Source organism: Culex pipiens, chromosome 3 (genome assembly GCF_016801865.2).
Source record: "Culex pipiens pallens isolate TS chromosome 3, TS_CPP_V2, whole genome shotgun sequence".
Taxonomy (NCBI): Eukaryota; Metazoa; Arthropoda; class Insecta; order Diptera; family Culicidae; genus Culex; species Culex pipiens.
The window spans coordinates 103,720,319-103,736,863 of record NC_068939.1 but is presented as its reverse complement, the minus strand read 5'-3'; the positions used below and the strand labels follow the sequence as shown (position 1 = coordinate 103,736,863).

Sequence of the window (16,545 nt, the reverse complement as noted above, 5' to 3'; positions counted from 1 at the left end):
GGATCCGCTCTGTTTAATAACTGCATTCGAATGAGCGAATCCCAATTCGCTAATTGGGACGACTGACAGCTGTCTAAAGCTGGAAACCACGTGTTCGGAATTCGTCGAACAATGGCGTTGAAACGTCAACATCAGTTTGACAACTGGTTTGGACGGTTGAGTCCTTTTAATTCGAATACGTTCGAATTAGCGAGCATTCTAATTAGCAGACTTTCGAAGTAACGTAATTCGAATTAACGGATCCGCTCTGTACACGCAAAATTTAAACAGTTTAGAAAAATATATATTGAATAGCTTTCAATTAATAATTCTTCTAATTATTATTAACAATTTAAGTTTATGAAAAAAATATTTTTTTGCGCTCTGATTTCTTGACTATTTTGTGACTTTGTTTCTGTTTAATATTCTTTAAAATGGTCACAGTATGATTAATTTGCTTTAAAAAAAATATTCAAACGAATCTTTATCACTGAAAAATTGTTCTGAAAAATACATCATTTTTTGATTACTCATTCAATAAAAAACAATTTTATTTAAATTCTTAAAAAAAATCTTCAATTTGGAGTAAACAAAGTATAAACAGCAAAAAAAATCAATGTCTCTCTGTAATTTTTAAACAACAATCCAATTTTTTTTTTTTCAAAAATCCACATTTTTACGAAATAGATAAAAAAATGCTTGCTCCATTTTTCAATTGATTCTGAAAATATCAATACAGAAATGAAAAGAATGAAATTCAAACATAAAGAATCAAAATCATTAAAAAGAAAACAAAATCTAAGTAAAAAAGATGCATTGAATAGAAAACTTTTTTTTTGTCAAAAAAACAAAAAAAAATCTTTCTAATTAAATGTTTGTAATTAATACGTGAAAATTTGATCTCAAGTTTATTTTTTAAGTTTAGACACTCAACTTATTTATTCATTATTTCATGAACAGTCTTAAGGGCCTGTCATATAGAACTATTTTGAAAGGCCGTCGCTGGTCGGATGAAATGGCTTCACGGGCCGGACGTTGGGCAGGCCTGGTCTAATGGGACCCCAAGACCAAATCGATTCAGCCAGTCCGGAGATAATTGAGTGCTTTTTTTTTGGTGCACGGACTTACGCACAGACATTTGTTCAGAATTTGATTCTGTGACGATAGGTATAGGGTCTATGAGGACTAATTAAGGGGTTACATACATGTAAACCGTAAAAATTGTCAGAGGTTGGTATGAGCACACATTCAAACTTTTTTTCGAATCTTTTTGCAGGTTTAATTTAAATTTTTATCTATTAACAAAATAAATATGAAGCCATTTGGATGTACCATTGCCGAGATATAGCTATTTTAAGTTAGCAGTTTCAAAAAACGGTTGCCACGATATCTCAACACTGCTTTGACCAAATCGGCTCAAAATGTGGGTGAAGACTCGTTAAACCAGTCCTGTGTGCATGACGAAGGCCGACTTTCAAAAACTTAATGTTAAAAAAAGATAAAAATATTTCTATATTTTTCATATAAAAAAATCGACCGTTTTTGACTTTTGTATTTTTTAAGAAAGTAAAATTTCAAAATCGAGCTTCGTCATGCACATAGGATATGTCTTGAGAGTCTTCACCCCAAATTTCAGCCGAGATATCGTGGCACCGGTAAATCAACTCGGTGTTTAGAGAAAAACGTTCATAAAGTTTGACAGTTCGCTTTGCGCATGGCAAATTTGTGAACTTAAGGGGTTACATACATGTAGAAAATCACAAAATTTCATATTTCAGAAAATTTATTAAATCAACTTAAAAGATGATTTTCAATCACTCCTGCAAGTTTCATGAAGATATTTTATGATTTAAGTAAGTTACATACGATTTAAGGGGTTACATACATGTAGAAAATCACAAAATTTCATATTACAGAAAATGTATTGAACCCATTAAAAAGATGATTTTCAATCACTTCTGAAACATTCATGAAGATATTCCATGATTAAACTGAGTTAGAGACGATTTTAGGCTCAACATTTTGCCGTGCGCAAAGCGGACTGTCAAACTTTCTGAGTGTTTTTCTCGAAACACCGAGTTGATTTACGGGTGCCACGACATCTCGAGATGAGATGGACCAAATTGGCTGAAATTTGGGGTGCAGACTCGCAAGACATATCTCGTGTGCATGACGAAGCCCGATTTTGAAATTTAGCATTTTAAAAAAATACAAAAATTATACTATATTTTTATATTATATTATATTTATATTATACTATTATATTATATTTTGTTAATAGTTGAAAATGTACATTTAATGTCCTGAAAATAGATTTAAAAAAAAGTTTAAGTTTGTGCTCAAACCAACCTCTGACATTTTTGCCGATTTACATGTATGTAACCCCTTAAATCATATCTTACTCAGTTCAGTCACGAAATATCTTCATAAAACTTTCAGGAGTTATTGAAAATCATATTTTTAGTGAATTTAGTGAATTTTCTGTAATATGAAATTTTGCGACTTTCTACATGTATGTAACCCCTTAACACTCAAACGCTCGGGTAGTCATTTGACCCCTATTTTTTTTCTTTAAAATCTCATAACTTTTGGTAGAATTGACCAAATTGGATGCTTCCGATTGCAAAAGATCCAGATTTGTCTATATTTTGAACTGTCAGATGGGGCACAAATATGGTCCACTTTTACCGGAGATATTCCGGATTCCGTTGGGGTACCTCGGCCCTCCTATTTGGGGTTTTGGTCAATAGAACAAAAACTATTGCACAGAAAAATGCCTGAAATGATGCAAAACTTCAAGGCATCATTCTAATACATCATCCTGCATAGATACATAGCAAGGCCAAGACCTTCGGGCACCGAAACAGGTTCCAACCGGAAACGGTTCACTGAGCTGATGTTGACTGGTGCCCAAATGGAACCGGTTCCGGTGCCCCGTAGGACTTAACCATGTCAATTATTTTTGCTGGATGATGTATTAGAATGATGCCTTGAAGTTTTGCATCATTTCCGGCATTGTTCTGTGAAATGGTTTTTGTTCTATTGACCAAAACCCCAAATAGGATGGCCGAGGTACCCCAACGGAATCCGGAATATCTCCGGTAAAAGTGGACCATATTTGTCCCCCATCTGTCAGTTCAAAACATAGATAAATCCGGATCTTTTGCAATCGGAAGCATCCAATTTGGTCAATTCTACCAAAAGTTATGAGATTTTAAAGAAAAAAAATAGAGGTCAAATGACTACCCGAGCGTTTGAGTGTTAAGAAGTTCATTTTTCGAATGATTTTATAGCCTTTCCTCAGTAAGGTGAGGAAGGCAAAAAGTATTCGAAAGTTGACCAACTTGATCTCTTTGTTTCTATTTGCTGTTCTTATTACGCCTTAGTGGTTTCATTTGCAAACATTGGAATAAAGTAGTTAGTGCATCAATTTGTAAAAGAAAGGTAAATATACTGTCGTTTTACGGTATGATAGTGGCAAGATCTCATTCCGAGATAGATGTGTTTTTTTCTGAGTAGCTGTGCTGGCCTAATTGATAAAAAATGGCATTCTATGTTTTCAATTTATGAAGAAAAACTTAACATTACTTAACATGAAGCCGTATATTTCCATATGGGTCATTTATGTGAACAGGGGCAGATTAAGGGACCCTTAATAGAATCTAATGAAATTGGTTTGTTTTGGCAAGCATTTTGAAGTGGCACACAGACATTTTAAGGTGGCCAACTTTTCAATAATTTTTGATAATGTTTTGGAATGAGACATTTAATCTTGACGTCAAATAACATTCAAGCGGGACTTCTTTATTTTTTTTTAAAAAAAAAGGTCCAATAAACCATATTTTCAATTTTTGCTTTTTGGGTGTTTTTGAAACCATCTTGAGTCAGGGGTATTAAAAAACACCCAAAAAGCAAAAACTGAAAATTTGGTTTATTGATTATTAAAAAAAACTTCGGAAATGTTCCACAGAAAAAAAATTTAAAGGGCATATTTTGTAATCACGATCAACATTTGAAAATACCGTAAACCAGGGTAATTAAGTGCGTATTTTGAATTTTTCAAAAAATAAATCTTCCACCAATCACTGATAGTTTTTATTACATATTTTTTTCAAACATTTATTCAAGAATCTGACATAATCAGATGAATTTCAGTTTTTTTCTCCTGCTCAGCCCTCCGATAATATTTGTACGACACATTTTGCGATTTCGCACGACATGAAAAGAAAGCAGGTCATTAAAAAATAAACATGACTTCATTGTTGCACAAATGGCATTCATTTCCACGGTTTACGGTCTACAGAATGTAATATAGAAAGACAACGATCGATTTCCATTTCCATGTACATATTCGATTTTTCACCACACTGGCCCACAGTGGAAATTTGGCGCTCTTTGTTGTCTTTTCCTCTAAACAGTAGGTGTTTTCGCGAGATATCCAACACCTTTCCACCCACCCACTAATACATTAAGACCATCCTCTAATCACACACCGGCTCAGGTTTGAGTTTTCCACCGTGTGCATACTCTGGCAATATCGGTTCTCACCGTGACCAGCAGCAGCAGTCGGCAGAGGAAGATCATAAATTTGCAAGCGTTCTCTCGGAGCTCTCTCAGAGTCGCGATCGAACTCGCGCTAACTAGTAGTCGCGGAGCACAGTTAATCTTCGTCTCGTCGAAAGCTTTCAGTACAATTCGAGCAGTTCTTTCAAGCAGGTCGTGCTTACTACGAACGCGGCGATCGACGGTAACGATCGTTTTCTGCCTGCAAGCAAAGTGTGTGCAAGATTGGAGTGTAGAGTGTGTTTTAGTGTCCAAGTGGCCACGGTACAAGTTTTGCATAATTATCGATTGTAGTTTGAAGGCAGTGCAGTGAAGGGCAGGTTGGTTTGGTGCGAAAACTTTGATTGACGCGCCGTTTGAAGGACGGTATCGACGGACTCGTCCTTTGTGCTACATTCGGAGCTCACAAGCACAAAACTTACTCATCGTCTCTCTTATTGGAAACAAGGACCTCGAAAAAAAAGATTGTTAATTTTTCCGCCATTTCTTTGTGCAAAAATTGTCTGCGCGCGCGGGGGAGTAAAATGAAATCAAGCTCAACCTGATGATGGTGTGTGACTCAGTGGGCATAAATAAGATCAGCGAACATGTCTGATTTCGCGAGATGTGAAAAACGAAAGAATCTAGTGCCAACTGTGTTTAGTGTATGTGAAGATGTGATCCACGGGAACGATCAGTGGCCGGAGCGGGAAACGACGGCATCAACATATTATTTTAGTCTGCCCTAATTATCTTGACCGTCTAGTAAAAGTGTTGTTGCTTCTGGTTACTACCGTACACACCACCACCCTGCATGTCGCGTTCGACGAAAACTCACAAACATTTTTTTATAGCACGAAGCCATACTCATACGTTCTTTTTTTCCCGAACTCGTCGCCGCGACTCAGCCGTAGTACACACATAAACACTATAATTAAGTATAGGTTCTATCTTTGCGCTGCAATACACCCAACCCGGCTGTAAGCTACAAATTAACACATACTCCCACAACTCCCAAAACAGCTGTTTGGTGTTTGGTGGAAATTTTCACCAATGAGCACCAGAACGACCGCGAAATTAAGGACGAATCCCATTCCGGATTGACTTGCGATTTGAATTTTAAATGTTTGACCTCATCGAAAATCAATAAACGTGATTTTTTGGCGCGCTCGATTTTGCTATTTTTTGTTTTGCATATCAAGCACGTAAACAGCACCACTCGCTTATCGTTGATGTCCATCCGTGAGTCTGTTTATAACGTTGGAAGTTGGTACGATAAGGCCACCAGGCGAATAATGGCCGCAGAGATATGGCAGTGCTTTTCGATACCCCACCCCACCGCAATTAATCAGCGTGGCGGCGCGGAGGGTTAGTGCTGACAAGGTAGAAAACAAAACACCACAACGACACGCTCCAACACCGGAGACGTCGTAAGTGTATAGTTGAATCGGCGCAATTTGTTTGTTTCGTGTGTAAAACAAAGACGTACCGGTACCGGTTGTGGGGAAAATGAAACAAATTTTCAATAATTGCTTTATTCGACTGTTGGATCGAGTTACTAAGTATAATTGGGTACTAAAGCCCTATGTCAATTTTTATCTGCAACGGTAAAAAACACGATCAAAACCATTTCTGATCACTGTTTTTTTTTTTTTCATTTTAATGCAAAAAAAAAATGACAAGACAACATTTTTTCGATGGATCAACTATGGTCCCCTTGGAACAAGCTGTCAAGAAGGTCCGCGAGGTTAATTTTTCAAAATTGATTTAAAAAGTCTTTGTGGTTGTACAAATGGTCATTGTACTCTAGTGTACTGTACATTGTACTGAAAAATAAGCTTTATCGTTGTAAACAATAATATCAGCAATCTAAGCTTCATTTTAGGACCCAATTACAAGGGACCATCCATAAACCACGTGGACACTTTAGGGGGGGGGGGGGGGTACAATCATTGACATCCTAAATGGCAATAATTGATTAATGACGATTTCCATAACTTTACAAGGAATGGGATAATCGTTACCAAAAGGAAACAGCATGTGTAGGGCAGTATTCTAAACAACTTGTTGAAGGAATTTTGTCAAAATATTGAAAGCGACGCAAAATTCATATCTTTGAAAGAAAATTCATGACAATGTTGGAAGTCTTCACGTTAAAAGTGTTCTAACATTGACCAAAATATAAGATTGATCCGACCTCTACAACCAAAGTTATTCAACTGTCGCATTGTAGACGCACTTGGCAGGAACGAGACACTCTACGGAAATCAATCTTTTTCGAGCTTTACATCATGTTTTGTTTTGTTCCATTGCAGGTGACTTTCCTTGAACATTTTAAAGCAATTTTGCCAACACGAAACTCTAATTAACAAAAGTTATACTAAAAAGTATTAAAATTTTGTAAAATCCATATATTTATGCCAAATAATTTTATTTATTTGGTAACATAAAGTTTAAACTCAATAAATTTGGCAGAAATCACTTCCAATTCATGTTACGAAAGATTTTCCATTGATTTTGAAAAGTTTAATTTAGAAAAAAAAAACAAAGTGTCTCATTGTTACCCATGGGTAGAACAGGGGTGACCAAAGTTTGGCCCGCGAGGTGATATTTTGTGGCCCGCGAACCCTTTTTGAATGATGAAGTAAAATGGCCCGTTGACCATTTGTAAAATGATTTTAAACTTTTTCAAAATTAAACTTTATTTTAAACTTTTAGTGCTGATCTGTTTTTGTTTTTTGTTTATATTAAACTAATGATTTATTCTTTTTCATCCTTATTTTACGATACAAATATGTTGTTCAAAAATCTTTCTAATTGAAACTTTTTTCACACGTTTCAATGTGAGTGAAACTCGTGGTGAAACTAGTAAATAATGTCAAAATATTCATCAAATATTTTTGGAAATGTTGATGAAAAGTTCAAATTTGACATAGGTACAACACTGGGAAGGCCTCGTGGCGCGGTGGTTAGCGGCTTCGGCTGACGATCCCTAAGTTACTATGGGGCGCGGGCTCGATTCCCGCCTTATCCTCCTGGCCTTCTTTCGAATGGGGAAGTAAAACGTCGGTCCATTTGCGTAAAAGAGGTTTTGGGTGACTCACCACACATAACCTTATTTTGCTTTGTTTTTTTTTAATAAAACTGTAATAGTAGCAAAAATATAAGCGTTCCATATTAATTTAAAAGTCATTATGACCATTTCAATAAACTGAGCCTCAAACTTCCTTTGAACTTAGAAACATTCCACCTCGGGATTCGAACTCATGACAGTTTGATAACTAAACTGATTGACTTTGTTATTTAAGTGCAATTAGCTGAAATTCATTTAAAATGCATTCCTCTGCGTTTAGAATCATTTTGGGCACGCTCGGGTTTATTAAAAAATAATTAGAATTTTAGTAAATTTTCGATTAACAACCAAAAGTGTTTTTCGCGAAAATGTATTTTTTCGTCGAATCTTACATATTTTTAAAGTTATGATTGCGAATCTAAGTGTGTTTTTCAAACATTTCCCAACATTTTTTTCATTGAAATGTTGAATATTCTGGCTTGTATTTTCCATTTTCATAATTCTTTTAATTTTTTTTGCCTTCCCTCGACCATGGCCAGGGTTGAGGGCAGTGTTGCGTTCCTCACGCGCTCACGCGCTCGTGAGCGCTCACTTTTCGCTCATTCGTGAGGAGGAGCGCTGCGCGAGCTAGCTCACGTTTGCCCGCGCTCACGTTTGCTCCGATTTTTTCAGCTCGCGTTTGCTCCACGCTCGCGCTCACGCTCATATTTCGCTCACGGAGCGCTCATTTTGGACGTGTCGCTAATCATTTAACGTTTTTGAGAAAGTTTTTTTTTCAATTCTAGATGGATTTTTTTGCGTAAGGTGCAGTAGGGCTGTGGAAATATGACTTTGTGAACAAATTTTATGATATATGAATTGGAATAGCTCATTTTTATCAATCATGTTTTTAAATAAAAGGTTGGATTCGCAAGGGTCAAATAATTTTTAGACATACCGTTGAATGTATAAATATTTTTAGAATTTAAAGGCCTTATTGTAGCAGAGAGGGGAGGAGGGGTATAGACGCCTAAATAAAAGGTCCTGTAAACCTTAGAAAAACTTACAAAACAATGAATTGATTCAAGAAGATTTATGCTTTGGTAAGTTCGATTCAAGGTTAAATGCTTGGTTGATTAAAATATAACATTAATCTGTTTTCTGTAGGGTAACATTTTTGAAACAGTTCAATTTTAAATATATGCCTCAAAATTCCTAAGGGTTGAAATAACCCTTTTGACTCAAATCAAATGAATTGTCAACATTTTTCACCACGAAAAGGTTGGCTCTTCTTCCAACAAGTGGATTTTATTCAACACTTTCGCAACCAAACCTCTGAAAATATTCAATTACAAGTTATATATGATTTTTTGAACATGGATGATTGTAACTGTTTAAAAGATTATTTAAAAATTGAAAAAATATACATAAATTGTCAATATTTTTGTACATAACAACAATACAATATGGATTTGATTTGTGAACAAACAGTGCATCTCTTCACGCCAATGAATGTTTACATTATGAATTTAGTTTTTTGTTCCTTGTTCGAAAAATGTCTAGATTTTAAATAGAACGTAAATTTCGGTTCTCTGATCAAATCCATTTCATTGCCTACTTTTGTTTGTTCGACCACTTTCTTGTTTGTTTTTGCTGCCTGTGCTGAGATAGTTCTAGAAACTTCGTTTCAAACAGGCAGATGCTTCAACAGGAAAAAACAACTACCTACTTTGGCTCACCAGCTCACGTGAGCGCAAAACGCTCTGGTGAGCGTGAGCGAGCACGAGCTACCTGATAAAAACTCACGCTCCAGCTGGAGCGAGCAAGCTTTCCGTGAGCGCTCGCTCATTCGCAACCCTGGTTGAGGGACAAAATCTTTTTTAAATATTTGCATCGGCCTTATTGTTGGAAAAAAATTGAAACATTTTTCATGAGTGTAACAATTCAAAGATAAAATTATGCCATAGCATAAATTGTTCTGATTTTATGTCATAATTTTCAAAATATAGACAATACTTAAAATTTAAATTAAAATACAAGTACATTCAACTAAATACCTTTTTTCAAATACCCTAAACAATTATCACAACACAACTGATGAAAAACAGTAATTTTCCGTTTTCTATTAGGCTGGTACAAATTTTATTTAAAGTTTTTGTCTCCCTCCCCCTCTTCAATGTTGGCCCGAAAAATCAGGGGGCAAAAAATATTTTTTTTTTTCAAAAAACTTCAATATTTTTATGAAATTTTAAGTGTAATTTGTTAAAATCAATTTAAAATGAATTCCCCTGCGTTTAGAATCATTTTTAGCATGTATGGGTTGATTTAAAAATCTTTTGAATTTTTGAAAATTTTCGATGTCTACTATCGCTTAAGTTTTTTTTTCGCTAAAATTTTTGTTTTCGTCAAATTTTACATTATTTGAAAACTTTTATTGCAAAACAACTGAACTAGTGTAAAATACATTTTAAAACACTTTTTCCATGCAAATGTTGAAACTATGGCATGATATTTTAATATTTATATTTTTTTATTTTTTTGCCCCCCTCCTCGACTCCGGCCAGAGACGAGGGACAAAAACTTAATATTTGCATCGGCCTTACTTTTAAATAACGGAAATGTAAAAAAAAATGAAATATATAGAAAAACTTCATGTAATAGATGAATTTTTTAGTCTTCTACATTTATACATATGGCCCGCCAGCTCATTTGAGCTTCAAAATTGGCCCGGCATCCAAAAACTTTGAGCAGTAATTTTAACACAACATCACCACATTTTATGATTTTATAATTTCTGAAAATAATCATTGCAATTTAGAAATGCAAATCAAACATCATCAATTCTTTTTAATTTGTTTAAGTGGTTTGTACCATACAAATCTGTTTTATTTAATCGGAGCAAACCTTATTAGCATTGAGTCCTTTTCGGTACTGAGACCTGGTAAGTCGGATTTCATAATTAATTTTTTCTTATAGCTTGATTCATTTTAACAAAACGATCATTTTTTGGCGTTTCAAAACAACACCTTTGAACGGTACTGAATTAAACACCAAGGTCAACGATACGCAGAAGGACTGTTGTTGTTTTCAACCAGCCAGAGTCTTCGTCAACAAAGCCAGTGTTGTAAAAGAAAGAAGTGACTGATACGGTCCAACTCCTTTCTTTTATTTTTATTTATTTCTTGTTTTGTTTTGATTCTACGCATTGGGTCTACCATTCGCCCAGAGCCGGCAGCGTTGGTTGGTTGCCGTTTGGCGCCGCCAGATTAAGCGCGAAACGCTGATTCATACATCAAAGTAGGCATGGAATGGATGGATACAACCTTAACCGCATATTCATGAGAACGTGTTTTGACACTCAAGGAAACACGTGAGCGAAACCGATAAAACGAACAGATTTTTTTTTTTTGCATCGACTTAATGCATGCACAGATCTGCACATATTCGTTGATATAACGAGGTGTATCTTGCGATAAAAGAATTAAACTTACAAACTTGACGGACTGTGCTGCCTTGCTCATTGCTGGTAAAACTTGAATCTGCTGAATAAAATGCAAGCCAGATAAGCGCCCTGAACTTGGCTTGAATGAGTTTGGTATGACTGTTGCAGCACGGTGCATGAAAAAACGAACAGCGAAGGTCGTCTGAAATGAGTGTTCAGGATACACCGCATGTTAAAAGTTTTAGAAATGCTTTTTTCAATTTAAAGGATTTTTATTATAAAGGCAATGCAAACATTGAAGTGATTGGCTAAATTGCATTGGTGTGCTGATTCTTAATACCGAATATCAGCTCGGTTGAAATTGAAGTCAAATTAGAATTACTCAAGTGTACAATGTACACTGTACTTCGATTCCCAAATTTGAAGCTACCTCAGAAACTGCTATCCCTGTTCCTACACATGATACTCATAAATTAAGTTGTATTTCCATTGTTTTAAACAGATTGATCCCTGTATTAATGGAGACGCAAGGTGTATTACAATTATGATGAGTTTAAATTACAATAAGAAATTTCATAAAAAGCGAGGCTTAATTTGCAAAATTTGTAGCTATCACTTGGTGCAACAAAATGCACTGCAACCGGCACTGTGTAGTTGCATTCACATTTGCAGATGTGTTAATCCACGACAAAGAAGGTTAGGGCCAACCAGATGCTAAATGTGACTGTGCCTTCTGTGCTACATTTGTCAATATTTTAATATACCCATACGTATTGTACGATCGACTGGCTGCTATGGCTGTTCCAGCTGGGAGAGGTCAATGCCAGTACGTTACTTAATGCAGGTTAGTCGTACTACACCAGACGCAGCTTTCAGTTTTTGGTCGATCGGAGTCTGGCAGATTTTGCGCAATAAAAACTTGTCTCGTTTGCAATCTGAGTAACCACGTGGGCGGAGCTCATCACAATGTTGAACGTGTCATGCCGGAGATTCTTCCGATGTGATAATGGCTGTACATTACTACAGAATCTATAGCATCTAATAGCTGTTAAAGCTCGTTAGAGGAAAGTTAATCCCATTTGATCTAGAATGCTCGCATTGACCGTGATTAGAAGAGATGGACTTATCACTGGTTGGAATATAAACCCAACGATAGGTACGTAGCAACACAAGCTTCAAAATGACTAAAATCACGTGTGTGGTTTGTACACTGACAATGATTATACAATAGCTAGGGTTGTCCATCGAATCGTATTAGCACAATTTCTGCCCCGGCAAGTGTGGCGTATTGATTGTATTTATTATCAATCAAGTGCTGTGGGCAGTTTGTCGTCGGTCAGACTAGACTCTGGTATAGATTACGCTGAATATGTATGCAATAGTTCGTCACTGTGCAGTACACCAACGAGAGTCATATGATGCTCCACATTCGTGTTGGTTAAAACGACTCGAAGCAACACAGAGAGTTCATTTCAAAGCTCTCCTTCCCGATAATAGTACGACTAATCACCCGAGCACTCGAGGATGATTAAACAGAACGCGATAGATATGCTATGCTGAAGGATGGATGTTTGTAATAGTGCCATGAGAATTGCATGAATAAATTGCACTCTTCACGGGGTGTACGTGTGTGCCAACCAGAGTCAACAACACCAGAAACAGCGATGACGGGTCTTCTGATCTGGGCAAACGACTTTGTCTCTCACTCTAGAACGTTTCTCCTTCGACAGTCCGGGGCGCGCAGTCGCTCATTCTAGTGTGAACCGAGGCCGGAAACGGGTCTGCAACGACTCACAAAGCCGCCCAACATCAACCAAGCTGGAAACAATGAGTGCCTTAAGAGAACTGTAGCAAACAAAAAAGTGTCGTCATCAGTGAAAGGGTCAATCCCTTTTGAGTCGTGCGAATAACATAGTGTGTCGATTCCGGCAAGTGAAACCAAGCAGCAGCAAGCCAACTGTGCCAAGTTAGTGTTTAAGAGATAGTTTATCAAATTCAGAATAAAAATGTCGAACAGGAAAGGACGGAAAGTCACAAGGGTAAGCTATTCTTATGTATTGTTCAATGAGTACAAACCTACAAACCTTCAATAACCTTAATATTTGTTGTCATATGCAGTATGTTTCTTACGTAATTTTGGTGAAAAAAGCCTATAAAATATTTTAAAAATAGTAATGAGGCTGCACTGCTCTGGCCTAAAGCAATCACATCCTGGGTTGATTTTTTTCTACTCTTGAGAAAGTTTTGCAATTTTAAAAGAATAAAGGATAATATACTGCATTATACACTTGCAGTTGTTTGTATTCAAAAGCGAAAAACTTTTTTTTTGTGTGCTTTACTATTTTATCAAAAAGTTTCAAATTTTCAAAATGAACTATTATTTATATGAAACAATAAAGTCATTGCAGATAACTTTATTTCGTTATTTCTCTGATTGCAATTTAATTTCTATGAATATATTGTAGCAGGCGGAAGCCCAGATTTGGGCCACCCTAATAAACAGCTGCCAAATTTGTATGGAAAGTGATATGAACAAACTGATGATACAAATTGGCTTTTTTAGCATACGGAAGACACCCAAAAAGCTGCAACCAGTTTAAAAAATACAGAAAACAAAATTGAAAAAATACTTATTGCCTTCCTTACATTAATAGAGTTTTTTGTTGGTAAAATATTAATTTCCAGCCTACAAATGGCCTCTAAATATAACATCATATACTCATAACTATCGATAGGATTGTCAGATCTTCATCTTTAGATCCTTTTGGACGCGTTGGATAGACCTTTTAAATAACTTTCTATAAATATGTAACTGAGCGGATTTTCTTACAAAAAACACCCTTTTTAAGTTTTCCTGACTATAGCCCAAATCGGGTTTTAAGCATATCAATCGATTCTACGTCCAATTTTCTTCTAAATGAGTTCTTGATCACAGAGATATCGCAGCTTGAAAATTGAAATTCTTACACCCCGAACTGGGCATTGGTATACGAGAGGATAGTGAGCATGGTTCGGTAGTAAACTGGCATGGACGGAGAGGATAAATCCCGAAATTACCGAGAGTTACTTTACTCGTGGGTGTATTTTCCAAAAATTCACTCTTCAGAAAAAAAGTTTCGGCCACCACGATTCGGTAACTAAGTGGCGGTAATTTGTTCATATAAGCCACTCAATGGGATGAACTGTGTTAATGAACGAATGAACACGATTTGTTGTTGTTTGTTGCGTGAGAGGTCTTTACTCTCGCCAAATTGAACTTTAATCTCGTTTCTTTTCGAAAGGACTATCTGCATGGACTTATACTTTGGGTTTCCTACTTGCTTCGATGGTATCAATAGCCTAACCAAATTAGATATTGATAAAAACAATGTTGATTTTAATTTCGCACTTTTTGTGTACGATTGGGATGGAACAACCCATATGCATTCCGCTCCGTATCAGTTCTAAGCAATTGTAAAGACAAGAAACCATTTATGACTAATGTTTGGTCCATGCTCAGCGCTAATCACTAAAGTAGTAGTGACCAATTAATGCAATCTCTTGAAATGTTTGTAATATTTTCAGCGCAAACCCAACCCAACACTCTTTCTCCTTATCAAGGATTTGTCGTACTCGTGTTGGTATATATGGGACATACCCAATATATTCGAATCGTTTTCAGGCTGAGCTTGTATTCTGGCCGGTCCAATCTGGAGCACAGTATCAATTTGTGACTTGTTTGTTCACACATGAAACAATAAACACTTGACTCTCCCATTATTCCGCCCGGTATCGGAGAGTGAGCAGAGCGCGAGTTTAATTGGAAGGAATATCTCCTCAGAGTCCCAGCTGGAAACCCCCACATCAGTCAGTTTATTAGTGACCTCCGCAAGCGGTTGTCACAATTTGACTCGCAGTGGTGCTTCCCGCCAAAAGTGCATTCACAGGAGCACGACTTCAATTGCGATGTTAGTTTAGTGCTTTGAAAGTGTAAATTTGTTTGAGATTTTGGTTCATTTGTGTTAAATCAGTGTATATTTCAAAAATGTCGGATAAAAATCGTATGGTAAGGGAACTTATATTCCTTAATACTTAGTGAAGTTATTTATACCCAGTGAAAGTATAAATTTAGTTATACATGAGATAAGTGCCATCATGTGCTACTGGTTAGCACGTCGGTTACAATCCATAACGAGTACCTTAAGCTAAATTTATCTTATCATTTGAAAGTGAAATCACCACTTGTGGCATTGCATTGGAATTCCTCCATGTACACGAGGGGTTTATAACCGATCAAAGATTTTCCAAAGCTGCAATGATAATACCCTGTTGCTACGTTCGAAACCAAATTGAAGCGACGTATTCGAAGCAGAATTGATAAGATGAACTTGAATGGCTTCCAGATAGTGTGATAACGACGTTATTGATCGTCCAATGGGCTTAAGCAACAATCAGAACGTAACGAAGTAGCTCCGTTACGAGAGTGAGTGTGATATAGGTGGAGGCTTTGGAGTATGGTCATTTTATTGCTGCCAACTTATTGAATTATCACCGGCTGACATCATGATTAGACTCGTTATTTCGTCCTTGCTTCGTACAGTGAGCTAGTGGAGAGTGATTGATGGTCGCTGCTGGCAGTATTGGACCTTATCGGTCCATCGCTTTATCAAAAGGGCTCCAAGTGAGTCGAATTATTGTACGCAATACCTACTATATTGCTTGTTGTCAGATAGAGATTAGCAAATCTAATTTCTGCAGAATGGACTCGACAGCAGTGGCCGTGCTATTAAGGATACTAAATTGTTAAGATGATCGGTCTGATTAAAATTCAAATGGTCATGTCTTCAAACAAAATTTTCCGACGATCGGATTGAATCGGGATTTAAGTTCCTAGAGCACCGTTTTAGCTTTGAGTTTGGAAATGGATGTACAGTCCAGGCTCGACTATCCGAAGTTTTTGTTATTTGTTGTTTTTTTTCAACATAAAATTCGAATTTGTTAACCTAAAATTTGTCGAATTTCAGTTGTCGATTTCCTATTCTACCGAATAAATATTTTCAATACTCTATCATGCATCATTTTGGTCGCCATCTTGGATTCCATATTCCTGTATAACTTTAGGGAACTTTTGTGATCATATTTGAGCCCTGAACAAAATTTTACAAAGAACAAAGTTTTTTGCTCTAATTAATTTTCAAATCAATAATGTGAGATTAGCTAAATGTAACCTGCCTAAGTTCATTGTTGGCAGTGAATTGAGTTATTATGTTAGATATATAAGTTTAAATTTGTCCAGCAAATCAGTATACGAATTCTCATGTAATTCATTAAGCTAATTCTGATATTGTACCAAAAATTAGCATTGCTCTAAAACAATCAAAGACCACTTAATTCGCAGAAAAAGATGCAATACTCTGAACTGTCCATCATCGCCCAGCTGTTGACAAGTGCCGCACGGTATCACTGGCTCCAGGGAGGGACAGAAAATAAACTAAAACAATATTTTGATCGAATGTATCACATTACCGAAAACAACAGACAAACGACGGCG

General features: G+C 36.3%; 1 protein-coding gene across 11 annotated transcripts in view; it reads left to right on the top strand.

The window, feature by feature from the left end:
- Positions 1–16,545, top strand: part of LOC120422710 (monocarboxylate transporter 3-like) — a 32,772-nt gene that overhangs the window by 4,921 nt on the left and 11,306 nt on the right. Inside the window, exons 1-2 of one of the 11 annotated variants that reach the window (XM_039586232.2) lie at positions 4,585–4,726; positions 12,727–13,054. The exons of 3 other annotated variants lie outside the window; for them this stretch is intronic. In XM_039586232.2, coding sequence (XP_039442166.1) covers positions 13,022–13,054 — 33 coding nt within the window. In that variant the 5' untranslated portion in view covers positions 4,585–4,726; positions 12,727–13,021. Of the gene's footprint in view, positions 1–4,584; positions 4,863–12,726; positions 13,055–14,805; positions 15,061–15,600; positions 15,676–16,545 lie in introns of those variants that run through there. 7 more of the 11 variants (XM_052709594.1, XM_039586233.2, XM_039586230.2 and 4 more) reach the window with 7 other exon arrangements.